General features: G+C 52.6%; 2 protein-coding genes across 2 annotated transcripts; both read right to left on the bottom strand.

The window, feature by feature from the left end:
* Positions 1 to 330: 330 nt before the first annotated feature.
* On the bottom strand, positions 331 to 4,856 carry LOC149861649 (anionic trypsin-2-like). Its single transcript, XM_090053791.1, has 4 exons — positions 4,852 to 4,856; positions 4,284 to 4,537; positions 1,713 to 1,849; positions 331 to 1,048 (listed from the first exon to the last, which is right to left on the bottom strand). Exons 1-4 carry the CDS (start codon positions 4,854 to 4,856, stop codon positions 896 to 898), a joined length of 549 nt encoding a protein of 182 aa, XP_089909917.1. The 3' UTR covers positions 331 to 895.
* A 7,337-nt stretch (positions 4,857 to 12,193) lies between these two features.
* On the bottom strand, positions 12,194 to 15,248 carry CTU1 (cytosolic thiouridylase subunit 1). Its single transcript, XM_090052479.1, has 3 exons — positions 15,097 to 15,248; positions 13,922 to 14,432; positions 12,194 to 13,163 (listed from the first exon to the last, which is right to left on the bottom strand). Exons 2-3 carry the CDS (start codon positions 14,415 to 14,417, stop codon positions 12,250 to 12,252), a joined length of 1,410 nt encoding a protein of 469 aa, XP_089908605.1. The 5' UTR covers positions 14,418 to 14,432; positions 15,097 to 15,248; the 3' UTR covers positions 12,194 to 12,249.
* Positions 15,249 to 15,682: the final 434 nt, after the last annotated feature.

Here is a 15,682-nt window from a genome sequence, read left to right as displayed (position 1 = left end):
GGCCCTCCCATCCATCCATAAACCCTCTCACACTTTCCAGCCAGCCAGCCAGCCAGCCAGCCAGCCAGCCAATGCCCACTCTCCACCCACCCATCCATCCAACCCCATAGACACCCATCCATCCAACCGTCCCTCCATCTCCGTACACAGCCCTTTGCCCATCCATTCATCCATCCTTCCATGCCCATATGCACCTATCCTCTTATCCAACTCTCCCTGGATCCCAAATAGACATGAGGCTCTCCAACCATCCCCAGACACTCAACCATCCACCAGTCCCCAACAGACATGACTCCATCCATCCCCAGTAGACACCCCTCCACCCATCCATCCTGGAATGGACACCACTCTATCCAAAATCCCCATAGACGCCCATCAATCCATCCATCCCCATACGCATCCATTCAACCAACCATCTATCCCAGAGATACCACTGTCCATCCAACCATCCACAGAGACACCCACCCACCCATCCATCCATCCCCAATAGACACCACTCCACCCATCCATCCCTCTGCATAGACACTCCTCCATCCATCCCCTCATCCCCACAGACACCCATCCATTCATTTATCCCAGCACCACTCCATCTGTTCCCATCAATACCCCTCTATCCTTCCATCTGTCCCCATAAACACCTATCCATCCCATCCCTCCTCAAATCACTACTCCATGCATCCATCAATCCCCAACAGACACTACTCTATCCATCCAACCATCCCCTTTGCTTCCTCCCTCCATCCACTTATCCCATGCCCCCCACCACATACACAACCCAATGAAGAAGCCCCTCCCCCCCACCACATGCACACATTCCCACCTGCTCCCTCTGCCCCTGCCACCCACTAAGGAAGGAGAGGCAGGGGCAGGGAGAGGAGTCCTGGCCCTGTGGGGCTCAGTTGTCTTCCATGGTCTTGCAGATCCACTCGAGATACTTGCAGACCCGGGTGTAGACACCAGGCTTGTTGGGATGGACACACTCCAGGTCTCCCCAGGACACCATGCCCTGCAGCTGCCCCTTGCAAACCAGTGGGCTGCCAGAGTCACCCTGCAGAGAGATGCCCCTTCAGGGGGGCAGGGTGTGAAGGACTGGATGGGATCCCTGTCTGACCACCTGAAGCAGAGAGATCCCCGAGTCCATCCAGCTATTCATCCACCCACCCATCCACGCCCAGACACCCCTTCATCCATCCTCATAGAAACCATCTTTTTTCCTCCCCATAGACCCCCACCCACCCTTGCATGCCCATAGACAACCCTTCATCCATCCATGCATCTCCATACATACACATCAATATAGCCATCTATCCCCTCATCCACACAGACACCCCTCCATCCATCCCTCTCTCCCTCCCCAGACACTCACTCACTCACCCATCCATCCACCCCTATAGACACCACTCCATCCATCTATCCCTCTCCCTCCCTACAGGCACCCATCCATGCACCCATCCTTGACTCTGCCCCTGTCTCCTACTTCACCGTAACACTTTCACCTTTTCATGTGTGTCCCTTTAGGGTGCCTTTGTACCCTGCCTCTACCTCAAAGTGCATTCGCTTTTCCTTGACAGACTTCCACCTCTGCCTCTTTGAGTCTCTTCCCCCTAACTCTGCCCCAACTCCAAGCCATAGAATTCAAGGTTAGAACCCAGCTGGCCTATGGTGGACCCCAAGGAAGGTCCTCAGCCTGCAGCAAAGCCCCGGCCACTCACCTGGCATGAGTCCCGACCACCTCCCTTGGCCCCAGCACACAGCATGTTTTGGGTGACCAGGTTCCCGTAGGCCTCCCGGCAGTGGTCATGGGACACAGTCTTCACCTTCGTGCACTGGAGGATGTCTGGGAAAGTGGCTGGGTGAGGGAGAGGAGAAAGCATGAATGACTCAGAGAAGGGCACATGGGTCCAATCCATGACCTCATGCTACTAGATGAATATTAATGATATTACATTAATTACCTCCCAGTTCCCACAGCCAATAGCAAACACGCATGGATAAAATGAACAATATTGTAGATAATAACGAGCTTGTGTGAATTATCCCTTGATTAACATTAATAGGTCCAGCCAGTAACCAACACCCATAGTCAATATTCATGATGTCACATGGGTTAAGAACAGCATATTAATTATCTTTTAATTAATCTCTTAGCCACAACTATCAGCTAATAAACATAGACAACACTGGTAATTATAAATAATAAAAATCTGATATTAATTACTTCCTGACTCATGTTAACATAAGCTAATACACCCAAATGATTTTATGAATATTAATTCTAGTCATGATGGTATGAGTGATTAAATATTTTATTGTTATTGTTGTTGCTATTATTGTTGTTGTTTTTATTTTGGTTGCTGCTGTTATAATTGTTAACAATACTGTCATTAATAGCAACAACAATTATGATAACAATAGCAATATCAACTACTACTATTAGTATTATGATGATGGCAGTGGCATAAGTAATGATGACCTCATAATAATTACCTCATGATTCATATTAATACCCAAAATAAGGAGCTAAAACTCATACATAATATGAACAATAATATACACAATAATGGCCCTGTATTAATTACGTCTTGATTCATACTACCGCCACAATCAATAATACCCATAGATGACATGTGTGGTTACAATAATCTCATATTCATTACTTAATTGGTAATATATGTAGCTACAGTCAGTAACTAGTAATATGTAATAATGAAAAATAATCATTAATGAACCTTCTTTATAAACTACTGTTAAGCCTCAATTAATAGCAAGTTTCATGAAAAACTTGAAATTGGGAAAAATCATTTCAACTTGGTAATGATCAAAGCAATCAGTAGCTGATCACTAACCCACTCTCCTAATGACCCACCATTCTCAGAATGGACTAACTAACAACAGTCATTATACCAGGGACATAATAGGAAATAACAACTGTGGTAATTAATAAGCAAAGCTCATTATCTCCTAATCAGTCTTGCTATGTAACAGCAGGTCATCAAGATTAATCAAGCTAATAAATATGGCTCCTAAACTGAGGGATAATAAGAAATATGCTGATGAGTATCATGATAGACGTGGTCATTCTTGAGTTCACAAATAAGGAAGAATATAATTAAGTCAAGCAACTATTAATAAAGAGGCTAATCTTAGCATGCAGTAAGATCTTCCGTTGGTCACCAGCACCATAAGCTGGTATCTTCCAATGGCCATGTGGTCAAGTGCACATGTGCCACCAAGATAGGGTTACCGTATATCTAAGTTTCCAGCCCTCTGATCTCTGTCTGGGTGGGTTTTTTTAGATCTGACCAAATGCCTGGGATTTTCCTTCGCTCCACTTGTGGGAGCAGGACGATCAGAGGCAGCAGGGAGCACACATTCTCCAGTGGGGAACTGTGCGGCTGGGCCGACAGCACAGGGGCCAGTGCCTGTGCTCGCAGAAGCTGAGCAGCCACAAGACGCTGGGACAGGCAAGGGGCAGAGAGGGCCATGGCCAGACTGCCTGGTGCCGTGCAGCAGCCTCACCCCAAGGCAAGGGGTGACATAAGCCTCCCCTTCCCTTCTCTGCAGCTCGTGTTGGGGGCCACACTCCACCACTGCCTCCATGAATCGGAGCCACCGTGCTGGAGCCCAGTCAGGACGGGGACAGCTGGGGTCCACTGGCCAGGACAGGGACAGGGCAGTGCTGCGGGTCGGGAGTGAGGGACATCGAGGTGGGAACGGAGCACTGTGGGTTGGGTCAGGAGTGAAGGGCACCATCAGGGCCCAAGGGGGCAAGGTACTGCAGTTTGGTGAGTGAGAGGCACTAGCAGGGCTGGGGTCAGTGGGTTGGGAGTGAGGGCATCCTCACGGTCCAGGGAACAGGGTACTGCAGTTTCTGGGGTGAGAGGCACTAGCAGGGCAGTGAGGGGCAACAGAATGGGCAGGGGCAGGGCCACCCTTCAGGGCCAGCCATGAAAACAGTCCTTTGAAAACTGTCATTCATGATGGGCAACAGGCTAGTACATATATAATATGCATCATCATGTTCAGGTATCGTTATCATATTATTTTCCAAAGACATCCTATGTTGCAATTTCAGTATATTTGCATATGTTAATGTGCATGATACTGTAACTGAGTCTATACATACTATCGCATCCTAAGGCTGTCCTGCCTTGTGATTGCTATACTATTTGCATATCTGGATATGCACAAGGGCTCTCAGCTGGCAGGGACACGGCTGCCCAGTCCATACACAATATATGGCCCAATGGATATCACCCCACCTCCCACCGTTCTCCCTGTACCATAGGGGCTGGTGGTGCTGCCCCAGCCTGAGACCAGGCAGGTGGTATCTGGGGGGGCGCAGGTGGGGGCCACAGGCAGGGGCTGCACGTAGCGAGTGAGGACAGCGGGGCGTGCCAGCTTGAGCAGCATGATGTCGCCCTCCTGGCTCCAGGTGCTGTAGTTGGTGTAGGGGAAGGACTGGGTGGCTGTCACCCGCTGCTCCCCGCTGGCCACCCCCTGCAGGTTGTGGGCACCCAAGCGCACCTGGATCAGGCTGGAAGAGACGGGGCAGAGGTGGGGAGAACATCAGGACCCAGAAACAAGGCCTCACCCGCCACCCAGAGCTGGGGAGAACCCAGGCGTCCGGGCTCCCAACCCCTGCTCTCATCCCCACGCCCCTCCCCTGCCAGAGAACACAGGCATCCGGGTCCCCAGCCCCTCCTGCTCTAACCCCCTTGACCCCCAACCCCTTCCTAGACAGCCTGGGTGTCCAGGCTCCCAGCCCCGCCAGCTCTCACAGCCAAGCCTCTACCCGGCTCCCAGACCTGGCTGAGAACCTGGGCATCTGGGACACCAATTCCTCCCCACTCCATAGTAGCGTGGGAAGAAAACCCACCCATGGATGCCACAGGAAGTGCCCCAAGTAGCCCCTTCCACTTGAAGCCACACCCACCTGAACCACACCCCAACACAAGCCACACCACTTTGTCACATGCTCCCCTCTATCACCCTAGGGGATGACGTGGGTCCCCTACCGCTCAGTGGCTGCAGGTTCAATCCCCCCTGGGGGCACTTACCCATTTTGGCAATGGGCGGCTGTAAGCACCCACCCTGGGGCAATGAGGGTGCCCCCGCAGCTGTAGGAGGGCGGCCTGCCAGGGTTGCGAGTGTGGCACACAGGGCTTGGTCCCTGGCATTGGCTTCCCAATAAGTTTGGCCCCTTGGAGACAAGGCAGAACCAAGGAGGGGGGTGGGAGGAGGTTGTGGGGGGCACTGGGAAAAAGGCAGGGAGGTTTTGGGGGTCCCCACTGGGGAGGCACTATTACCTGGGAGCACCAGTAGTACCAGAAGGAAACCCAGGACCTTCATGGCACTGGGTGGAGTGTGTGGGGGCCAAGAGACCTGTGAGGGGGAGACAGGCATCGTTAGCACCCAGGTTGCCCCAGCCCCCCAACCCTGCTCCCCAGGCAGTGGCCCCTGGATTGCGGGGGGGCGGGGTGCAGACAGGACTCTAACAAAGCTGAGGGCTCCAAAGCCTTGCTGCCACCCAGAGCTGATGAGATGGTGAATGAATTTTCCCTACTAAAATAGGTGGCAGGGAAAAGACTGCAATTGCCTGGCGTGGAGGGAGTGCATTTTATGCTAGTATATACGGTAGCTTAATTAGCTGCCTTGCATTCCCCCTCCTAAAATTAATGGTTGAACATTGAGGCTGGGTCTTGTATGCCACATGCCCCCAAATCAGATCTCTAAAATTCGAGGGGGGTGGGCAAATCATAAGCAGAGGAGGCTGATTTGTCTCCACTGAAATAGAAGCATGGAGAGGCTGGGTGGTCAAAATGGCCCCCGCTTCTCTCTGGCCAAGCCAGCAGAAGGGTTGGAGTCCCTGGTTAACCCTTTCCCAGCTGTTGGGGAAATGGTGGTAGGTGCAGAATGAATCCTCTTGCCAACATGAGTCATTCCTTTTGTGGCAGCAAGAGAGTTAATACTGTATTTTTATGCCTAGAGCCACAGCTGAGCTGACTCAACGTCACTGAACTGCTGCTGGTGGTTGGCTGTGACTCTGGAAGGATCTTTTCCCTGACATTCTGCTTTCCCAAAAAACAAGGTGCAGCAGATGTGTTGTTTATGAGGAAATACGGTAACCCTCCCTCTGTCTCCTGACCTGCATCTATTCAAGATCATCTTGATTCCCAGGAGATTCCCAGAGTTTTTTTTATTCTTCGAAGCAAAGAAAAGCTACAGAAAAATGCAAATATTTCAAAGATCATGCCATTTTAGGAGCAGAATTTCATCCATTTTGGTAGAATACATCCCCAAAAGAAAATACCGTATTTCCTCACATACCATATAAGATGCACCTTGTTTTTTGGGAAGGAAGAACAAAGGGAGAGAAAAAAAGAGATTTCTCTAGCATTAGGGCTGCAGAGAGCAAGGACTGAACCTCATCTTTAGCTCGTCCTTTCCTGCTTAGCTAAAGCTGAAACCCTAGATGCTGCTGAAGACTGGTCTCCATGGGCAGGGCTATGACTCTGACAAGAGTCTGCAGGACTATTTTTTTTTTGGAGGAGAGAGAACAGCCGCAGCAAGCAGATAGCAGCAGTGCCAGAAAAAACCTTGGCATGATTAGTGAAACATCAAGCCCATTAAAAAATGGTAAGTTTGTTAATGCCTGCACAGTGAAGAACGATGACCCTGGAAGTCCGCATACTCCCTCAGCTGCCACAACTGCTGTACTGGGGAGGAGGAATCAGAGCCAGAAGGGAACCAGTGTCCCAGGCAGAAAATCTTCTTTCCCACTCAATTTTGGGAGACCAATTTTGTGAGCATATATTGTATGTGAGGATCTATGGTATTTTTCAAAATCAATGCTCTCCAGTCCAGTTGTGTAGAAACAGGGTAAAAACTCATCTGTGCTGAAGTGCAGAGATGGAGGAGAGGAGTCTCCAATCAGGAAAAGTGACTGTGTTGATGATCTGGAAGGAGATAACACAGGAGGAGACGTGATCTTGTAACCATCAAGTTAATCCCCGAGATCGCCGCAGGAGTGTTTCAGAGTTGTCGCCCACATGGGATAGACACTGCGGCTCCAGAGTTGAGCCCCGCCACCAGCTAATTAGCTTTCCACTTAAAAATCCAGCTCCTAAGAAAACAAGCAGGCCTGATCATCTCACAAGAAGGTAAAACAAAAAGAATTTCTTGCCTTCCCGGCTGAAAGGACGGGCTGGGGAACACACCCCCTTTTAGGCTCTCAGATGCTTGGTGGTGAATAAGTACCCAATTAATTATTCACACTCATTGCCCTATTTCTGCTCATACAACACACTCCTTCCCTGTCTGTCCCCCCTGCACAAAATCAGCTATTGTAAATCAGAGTGCACATTACATGTGGCATGGATTCTGGTTTTCTGCGATTAAAAAAAAATCACCAATTTTTGGATTTAAAAAAGCAACTCAAAATCCACATTTTTCCTGCAATTAAAATGAAACACCATGGAAAAATGTGGATTTTGGGTTACTTTAATTCAAAAATTGGGTTTGTTTTTTTTTAAATTGGAGAAAACCAGGATGCCTGGAAATAAGGTAAGACCTGCTTCTGCCATGTACTGGGCAAAAGCAATAGCACAAGGGAGCAGACCAACGAATAGGCTGCTTCATTGCAGTTCTTCAGAAACGGTCTCTTCTTTCTCCTTTGCCTTTCAAAACCCAGTGGCGCATTATATTCTAGAGCAGGTTGTATATGAGGAAATACGGCATCTAAAAAAAACCCTCATGATTTTCCAGCACGCTCTTCTGATTGGCTGCTCAAATTAGCGGCTTTGAATATGTCAAAGGCTGAAATGTCCTTGGGGAAAAGATAGATCTTCAGTCCTTTCGACAGCGATGTCTTCCCATTGGTCAGACAAACCAGCCTGAAAGCAATGGGACAGAAGCTTGCTGTATTTTCCCGCATGTAAGACAAGGCAAAAAGTGATAAAGAAGCTATGAAATAGGCTAAGAGGGGCCTCAAAAGCAGGTTGCCAACAGCTATGCTGCCCTAGGGAAACTAAGCTTGATCAGTGGAACATCAAGAGGCTAGACCATTAGAGACAGTCCTTAACAGCTGCAGAGTGAAGAATGATGAGCCATGAATTCAATCCACGTGAAGAGTAATGCCACAGCTGCTGCACTCTGGGCTCGAAGCAGGGGGCAGAAAAATCAACTTCTTAACACATGCGTCCACATAGCAGGGGGCTAATTTTTTTGGGGGGGGAGGAATTTGGGGGGGTGTATATATGAGAAAATATGGTAATTAGGGCCCAGCGACAGCCCCACCCAAAACCGGGTTTCATCACAGTCCCAGTGTGCCTTGTGCTAATGTTTCACCCCAGCTCTGATCCTTCTCAGGGTTCAATCCTCCCCTTTAAGCTACTCCTGCATGCATTTTTAATGCATTACCATATATTCCCACATTCCCCCCAAATCCTCCTGCGGGGAAGGCCAAGGAAGTAAACAAGGTGTTTCCCTTTAAATAAACAGCTTATTTAAAACCAATTGTCCATCCCTATTCTTTTTAGGGGGCAGGGAGGGAAGGTGAGTGTGGTAGGTTAAGAAATACGGTACCGTATTACTTGGTATACCACAGCCCCTGAAAATAAGCACCATGCCTTGTCCGGATCAAGAACCTGAGACATTTCCCTCAAACCAAGTGGTTCAGTTGAGACCCAGCCTCAGTTATCAACCCTTAAATTTCAGGAGGGGAAAGGCAAGCATCACAGGCAAATAATTAAGGTAATGTATTTACTGGCACACCACAGCCCCTGAAAATAATGCAGTCAAGGTACAGGGCTTAACACAAGATGTTCCCCTCAAACCAAGTGGCTCAGTTGAGACCCAGCCTCAGTGTTCAACTGTTAATTTTAGGAGGGGGAACGCAAGGCAGCTAATTAAGTTACTGTATTTATTAGCATACAAAGCAACCCCTCCAAACCAGGCCCTCCAGTTGGAGAAGGCAGAATGAAGAAAACAAGACACTGCCCTGAAACCAAGCCAAACTCCCATTCCCCTTTTGAATGAACATGTCTCAGTTCTTGCGTGCTGATCAGAGGAGGTAAGGTAAACACGGTAATAACCCTACGACCTAAATGCCAGGCTCCCCTATTCCCGCCCCTCACAGACTTTCCCACAGCCTATATCTGCCCCGACCCTTTTAAGAGCCCCTCATGACCTTTGACCTCCCAGGTGTCTCCTGGACATGACTGGGGTTGTAGGTAGGCCCCAGAGCCCTTGGGGGAGGAAGGACATGCGCAGGCCTTACCTGACTCCTAGCAAGCTGCAAAGGGCCTGGGTTGTCTCTCCTCTCTGCTGCTTTTAACCCCCTCCCAGCCTTCACCAAACCGGTCAGATCCCCAAGGAGGAGGCCACACTGCTAATTGCTCGTTAACACCCCCATTCCTCCTAGGCAGGCCCAGCCCAGGCTCAGGGATGAAACCAAGCCAGGGATAGGCGTGTCCCCATGGTTGGCAGGAATCCATGGCAGGAAGATGGAGAGTCATGGAGAGCCGGTACATGCTGGTGGTATCTGCCAAGGGCCACGGGGGCTGGGAGTTGGGAGTCTTCCAGTGGCCAGGCATGCCATGGGATTGTTAGAAATGCAGTATTGTTATAATATTGTTAGAAATGGAGTGTTGTTAGAAATGCACAGTTTGCATCTCGTACCTGATAAGAAAAAACCCTGCCAAGGACTTTTTTTTCCTTGGCCAGCCTTGCCACAGTTCTTCTTATACTAAATCACACTCTCCCCCAGCCTCCCCCTAGCTTTTCTCATGCAGATTACAGAAGCTGGAATTCAACTGACTGTGTCCTTGAAAGGGGGGGGATTTAAACTCTTGGTGACCTAAAGAACTTTCTGAGCATGCGCAATTAGCTGATGCATATTTACTTCTCCGCCCTGCATACTTAAGTAGTTAATTATAATGTACATGCGATGGATGTAGTGACCTAATCACACATATGTTTGTATGAAACGGAAATGAGCTGTAGGAGTTCCTGTTTCTGCACACGTGCCCAGGAGGGAAAGGATAAATACAGGCTGAAAAATTCCTCAGGGGTTCGGAGTAATCTGAGTCTTTGACTCTGCTCTGACCCTATTTGCAAATGCACCTTTTGTGCTGCTAATAAGTGTGTGTCTGAGATTCTTTGCGAGCCTCCAAAGAAACGGACCGCAATCTTTTGCAACAGGATGGTGTCCTCCAGTGGCCATCGGTTGGCATCTTCCAATGGCCCCAGACACCATGGACTGGGATGGAGCATGGGCACCAGGAACTGGCCTCTCTGTCACGATCCTGGTCACAAAAAGGCATCTTCCAATGGCCATGCAGGCCATGAGCCGGAGTCTTCCATTGACCATAGGATGGGGCCTCCCATTGGCTAAAGGCACCATGAACGAGATACCATGAACCAGCTCCTTCCATTGGGTGTTAATATTACTTGAATTGGCTGGTACCCCCACCTGTAGGGCTCTACAGGCCAGCGTCAACCAATAAGGATGTCTGAAGACGTGGCGTCTTCCAGTGAGCCCCTACACAGAGCTAGTATCACTCGATTGGCAGCTTCCAATAATACAAGCTGGGGGGGGGGGTGGTCCCTGGCTTCTCCAGGCCCAAAGAGGCCTGAACCCTTGCGGCTTCAGGTGAGGTATCTGCAAAGGTATATGGGTGCCCTCCCCCTAAGCCCCACTCCCCTCCCAGAGAACTCAGGTGTCCAGGGTCCCAACACCTCCTAGCTCTCACCCCCCAGGTACCCTCCCCTCCCAGAGCTGGAAGGAAGCCAAGCATCTGGGCTCCCAGCATCCCCCACTCTCACCCCCCAGGTCCCTACCCCACCCCACCCCTCCCCCAGCTGGAGAGAACCCAGGCGTCCTGGAAGCTTCACTCATTCCACAGGCTCCTTCATGAATGTCTTTAATTGGGCCTAATTTCAACTACTGCAGAGGAGACAGGTGAACAGGTCCCAGCCTGACCCACCCATGGCACCATGGGATACAAAGGGTGGAAGTATGCAGGCCTCTTCCCAACACCTGGATTGTATATTGTATGCGTTTGTTCGAGACCTGGGCACACGCCCGTTAGAAATGGAGTATTGTTAGAAATGCACAGCTTGCATCTAGCACCTGATAAGAAAGAAACACTGCCAAGGACTTTTTTCCTTGCCCAGCCTTGCCACAGCTCTTCTTATACTAAATCGCAGACTCTCCCCCAGCTTCTCCCTAGCCTTTCTCATGCAGATTACAGAAGCTGGAATTCAACTGACTGTGTCCTTGAAAGGGGCGGGGTTTAAACTCTTGGTGACCTATAGTAGTCTCTGAGCATGCTTAATTAGCTGATGCATATTTACTTCTCCGCCTTGCATACTTAAGTAGTTAATTATAATATACATGCGATGGATGTAGTGATGTAACCACATATATGTTTGTATGAAACAGAAATGAGCTGTAAGAGTTCCTGTTTCTGCACACATGCCCAGGAGGAAAAAGATAAATACAGCCTGCAAAAATTCCTTGGTGGGTTCAGAGTAGTCTGAGTTTTTGACTCTGCTCTGACCCTATTTGCAAATACACCTTTTGTGCCATCTAATGAGTGTGTGTCTGTAATTTTAGTGGCCTCCAGAGAAACAAACCGCTTTTAAGCATCATGCTCATGCACACACACCCAGGCATCTAGGACACGCCCCCCACCAACAGACACCCACCAGGCATCCAGGATACACCCCCCCCCCCAAGGCATCCAGGACACACAGAATCCCCGTGTCCAGAACAAACACGTACAGAACCCCAGTGCCTGGGACACACACACACACTCCCACAGAACCCAGGTGTCCAGGACACACAGAAAACCCAGGTGTCTGGGGCCAGGGCTTTTGGACCGAGAGAAACCAGTGACAGGCCTGAGAATGGGAAGTGGGACATCTGAGCCCCCTCCACCTGGCCTGCTCACCCCCACCAGCCTAGCCTGCCCCCCTGCACCCTCCCCTCAGCCCCTACCTGTCCCCTCTGCACCCCCAGCTGGGCCTGCCCCCACATCACCCCCCAACACCCCCTCCCGACCCAGCTCCCCCCACAAAATCTGAGCAGGCAGCCAGGACTATTCCCACCCAGCAAACAAGGAGCATCACAGAGGTCCATACTAACGGGTGGCTAATTAGCTTTATTGGGATCGGTCAGCCCCTCCCCCATCCCAGCCCCCTCCCTGGCCCACCCAGAGCAGAGGTCCAGTGTGGGGGCAGCATCTAGAAGTCCAGGTTCTTGCGCTGCCGCCGCTGCCATGCCTCCGCCTGCCGCACCGTGGCCTCAAGCTGAAGCTCCTCCCCTGTGGCCTCCCGGCCCCGCCTCCTGTGATGTGTCTCTTCCTCCTCTGGGGATCCAGGCTGCTGCTTTCCATTCACCTCTGGCTCCTCCCCAATGTTCTGGCTCCACCTCCTCAGTTGCCACACCCTCCTTTGCTGTAGCTCTGCCTCTTCCTCCTCCAGGGCTCCTGCCTGCCTCTTGTCCGGGTGGGGATCTTCTAGCTCCACCCCCATTGCCTTGCGGCCCCGCCTCCTCTGTCGTGGCTCCTCCTCCAGGGTTTTCAGTCCTTCTGCATCACGCGGCCAATCATCCTTTGTGGCTTCTTCCTTTAGGCCCCGCCCCTTCTCCCGCGGCTCTGCCTCCCCCTCAACGTCCAGGGCCCGATCCCGCCGCCCCTTACCCAGGCCAAGGCGGGGCAGGCCACGCTCCAGGCCCTCCAGCAGAAGGCAGGCAGCACAGACAGGTTGGCTGGCCACAGCGCCGCAGCGCGTGCAGGCACCACGTGCCACCCGCCCCGCCTCTGGCCGCAGGGCCAGGCGCTCAGCTGAGTGGCCCAGGTCAGCCACGGCACTGGCCCGGGCAGCCTCCAGGTCCTTGAGTAGGGTCCGTGCATGGCCACGGTAGGCATGGGGGGCATAGCGGCACTCGGTGCTGAAGTAGTCCAAGCCCAGGAAGTAGGCGTAGAGCACAATCTCTTTCTCATAGGCATGGCGCAAGGGCTTGCAACGAGGTACCGCCCCATCCTGGCTTGACTCTGCCTCCTCAGGGGCTGCCAAGGTGCCACGGCGGAGCCGGGCCACATCACCCCGCAGGAAGTTCATGAGCACCGTCTCAGCTACGTCATCCGCATTGTGACCTGCAATGGTGGGGGAGATTAGGGAGGCTCCCAAAGCTGTGGCTCCACCCCCACATCTATAGCCCCACCCCCAAAATCTGTGCCCCCTCTCACCAAATCCATAACCCCTCCTCCAAGTCTGTAGGCTCTCCACCTCCACCCATACCCATGGCCATCCTGTTCCCCCATTTGGAGGTACTGGCAGCCATCTTGCCCATCTGCGTGGGGATACCAGCAGCCATGCTGTCCACCAATGCTCCTTGCCTCCACGTGTGTCCCTATCATGTCCCTGCTCTATCTGGAGGTACCAGTGGCCATCTTGTCCATCCCTTTGCAATACCAGCAGCCATCTTGTCCTCCAGTTCCCCTTTCACACCTGTGACCATCTTGTAACCCCACATGGAGGTACTGGTGGCTATCTTGACCTCACTCCCCTTGATGATACTGGCAGCCACCTTGTACACCCATTTGGAGTTATCAGTGGCCATCTGGCCTCCAGTGTCTCCCTGCATCTATCTTGGCCACTGCTACCAAAGGGAGGGGGGGCATCTTGTTCCCACACGCCCCCGGCAGTATCAGAAGCCACCTTGACCCCTTCCAATCTTGGAAGTACCAGTGACCATCTTGTCCCTCCCCCTTAGAGGAACCCTCCCCCTCAGCCATACCAGATGACATCCTGACCCTGTTTAATCCCCCTACTGGTAGGCATCATGTCTCCCCACCCATGCCATTACTAGCGGCCATCTTGCCCTCCCCCCCACCTTCCCATTGAATCATACCAGTGGCGATCTTGTCAGCTCCCACCATGGCAGCACCACGGTCCAGGGCCTGGCGCCGGAAGACGCCACAAAAGGTGCAGTTGCTACGGCGCCCAGCGCTAGCCACCACCCGGTCCATGGTCCAGCCATGCAGCTCCCGGTACGAGACCACAGTGAGAGGCAGGCCCCAGCGGTCCCGGCCACGATACACAGCCCCCAGTGCCTCATCCCGGTAGCCGGCGATGCCCTCGTCCACTGCCAGCAGCTCCAGCCGCAGCCCGTAGCCATGCTGGGCGTCCAGGGTCCGCAGCAGGTGGGCCAGCACTGTTGAATCCTTGCCCCCCGAGGCCGCCACAGCCACTGTGTCCCCCCGGCGAAATAGGCGCCCGCTCGTCACAGCCGCGTGGGCCTCCTTCTCGAAGGCCCCCACAAAACAGCCCCGGCACAGGGCCTGGCCCGTGCGGGGCCGCCGGAGGGCTGCCGGGCACTCTCCACAGGCTGTGCAGGGCACGGGCATGGCCACCAGGGGTCACTGGGGAGGAGAAAGGGGCGGGGTTAGAGAGATGACTGACAGGTCCACCCAGGGAACTGACATGGCCACCTGGGAGCAAGGGGTGGGGAAGAGGAAAGGGTGGGGTTAGAGACATGATTGACAAGTCCCATAAGGGAATTGACATGTACACTAAGAGGCACAGGGGAGAGAGGAAGGGGTGGAGTTAGACAGATAATTGACAGCCCCCCCGGAAACTGATGAGGCTGCCAGGGTGAACTGGGACAGAAAGAAGGGGTGGGGTTACGCAGGTGATTGACAGGTCACCCCAGAACCCATCCAACCACTGCCTACAGGGCAAAGAGGACAGGGGATAGGGTTAGAGACGACTAACAGGTCCCCCCACGGAACTGATATGACCACCCAGGGCGCTGGGGGCCAAGAAAAGGCGGGGCTAGAGAAGTGATTGACATCCCCCCACCCCCATCCCAATGCTGCCTGAGGCAGGCGGGCAGGCCTAGAGGATGAGTGACACATCTTCCCACAGCCCCACGCCCCGCCCACCAAGGGTGCTAGGAGCAAGGGGCGGGGTCAGAGTGATTGGCAGGTTCCCCCAAATCCCTTAAGCCCCTCCACCTAATGCTGCCCCAGCCCCCCTAACACACCCCTCTTTGCCCCCAGCCCAAGCCCCACGCCCTTCCCTTACCTGTGCTCGGGGCTGCACACGGAACACGGGGCAAGGCAAACACGCGGAGCGGGAGGCCTATCCCAGCATGCACCGCGAGCTTATCCCAGCATGCACCTCGCGGCGGGAGGGGAGAACTGCAATTCCCAGCGTGCCCCTACATGGGCTGCCGCTCCTAGCATAGCTCGCATTGAAAGGGGAGCATATCCCAGCATGCACCCCGCGCCGAGACCCGCCCACTCTCTGGGGACTGCGACTCCCAGCATGCCCCACACACGTCCCCTTAAGCACCTAGCGCCTGGGGACTACAGCTCCCAGCGTGCCTCGCGTCTAAAACCACAACTCCCAATGTGCCCGCGCCCGAGACTACAACTCCCAGCGTGCTCCGCCCTTAGGACGGCAACGCAAGGACTTGGAGAGGAAAAGGTCATCCAGACTAGCTGTTGCCTGGAAGGGGTCAGTTCTAGTCCCGTCGTCCCCAAGAAACAGACAATTTTGGCCTTTTCAAAGCCCCTAAAACCAGGGAAATTCTAGCAGTTGGGGAGCGGGGGGTGAAAGGGAGATTAAAAAAAAGCTGCTTTTTTTTTGCCCAAGAAAAAGAGCTAAA

Source organism: Crocodylus siamensis, chromosome 6 (genome assembly GCF_052110815.1).
Source record: "Crocodylus siamensis isolate JL-2025a chromosome 6, ASM5211081v1, whole genome shotgun sequence".
Taxonomy (NCBI): Eukaryota; Metazoa; Chordata; order Crocodylia; family Crocodylidae; genus Crocodylus; species Crocodylus siamensis.
This window is presented reverse-complemented; position numbering and strand designations above follow the sequence as displayed.

Excerpts from the sequence above, each read along its gene's own strand:
- CTU1 (XM_090052479.1), bottom strand. The coding sequence starts at position 14,417 with ATGCCCGTGCCCTGCACAGCCTGTGGAGAGTGCCCGGCAGCCCTCCGG. Across the intron at positions 13,164-13,921 it reads AGCTGACAAGATCGCCACTG|GTCACAATGCGGATGACGTA; the intron begins GTATGATTCAAT and ends CCACCATTGCAG.
- LOC149861649 (XM_090053791.1), bottom strand. Across the intron at positions 1,850-4,283 it reads CAGCACCACCAGCCCCTATG|CCACTTTCCCAGACATCCTC; the intron begins GTACAGGGAGAA and ends TCCCTCACCCAG. Across the intron at positions 1,049-1,712 it reads GTGGTCGGGACTCATGCCAG|GGTGACTCTGGCAGCCCACT; the intron begins GTGAGTGGCCGG and ends ATCTCTCTGCAG.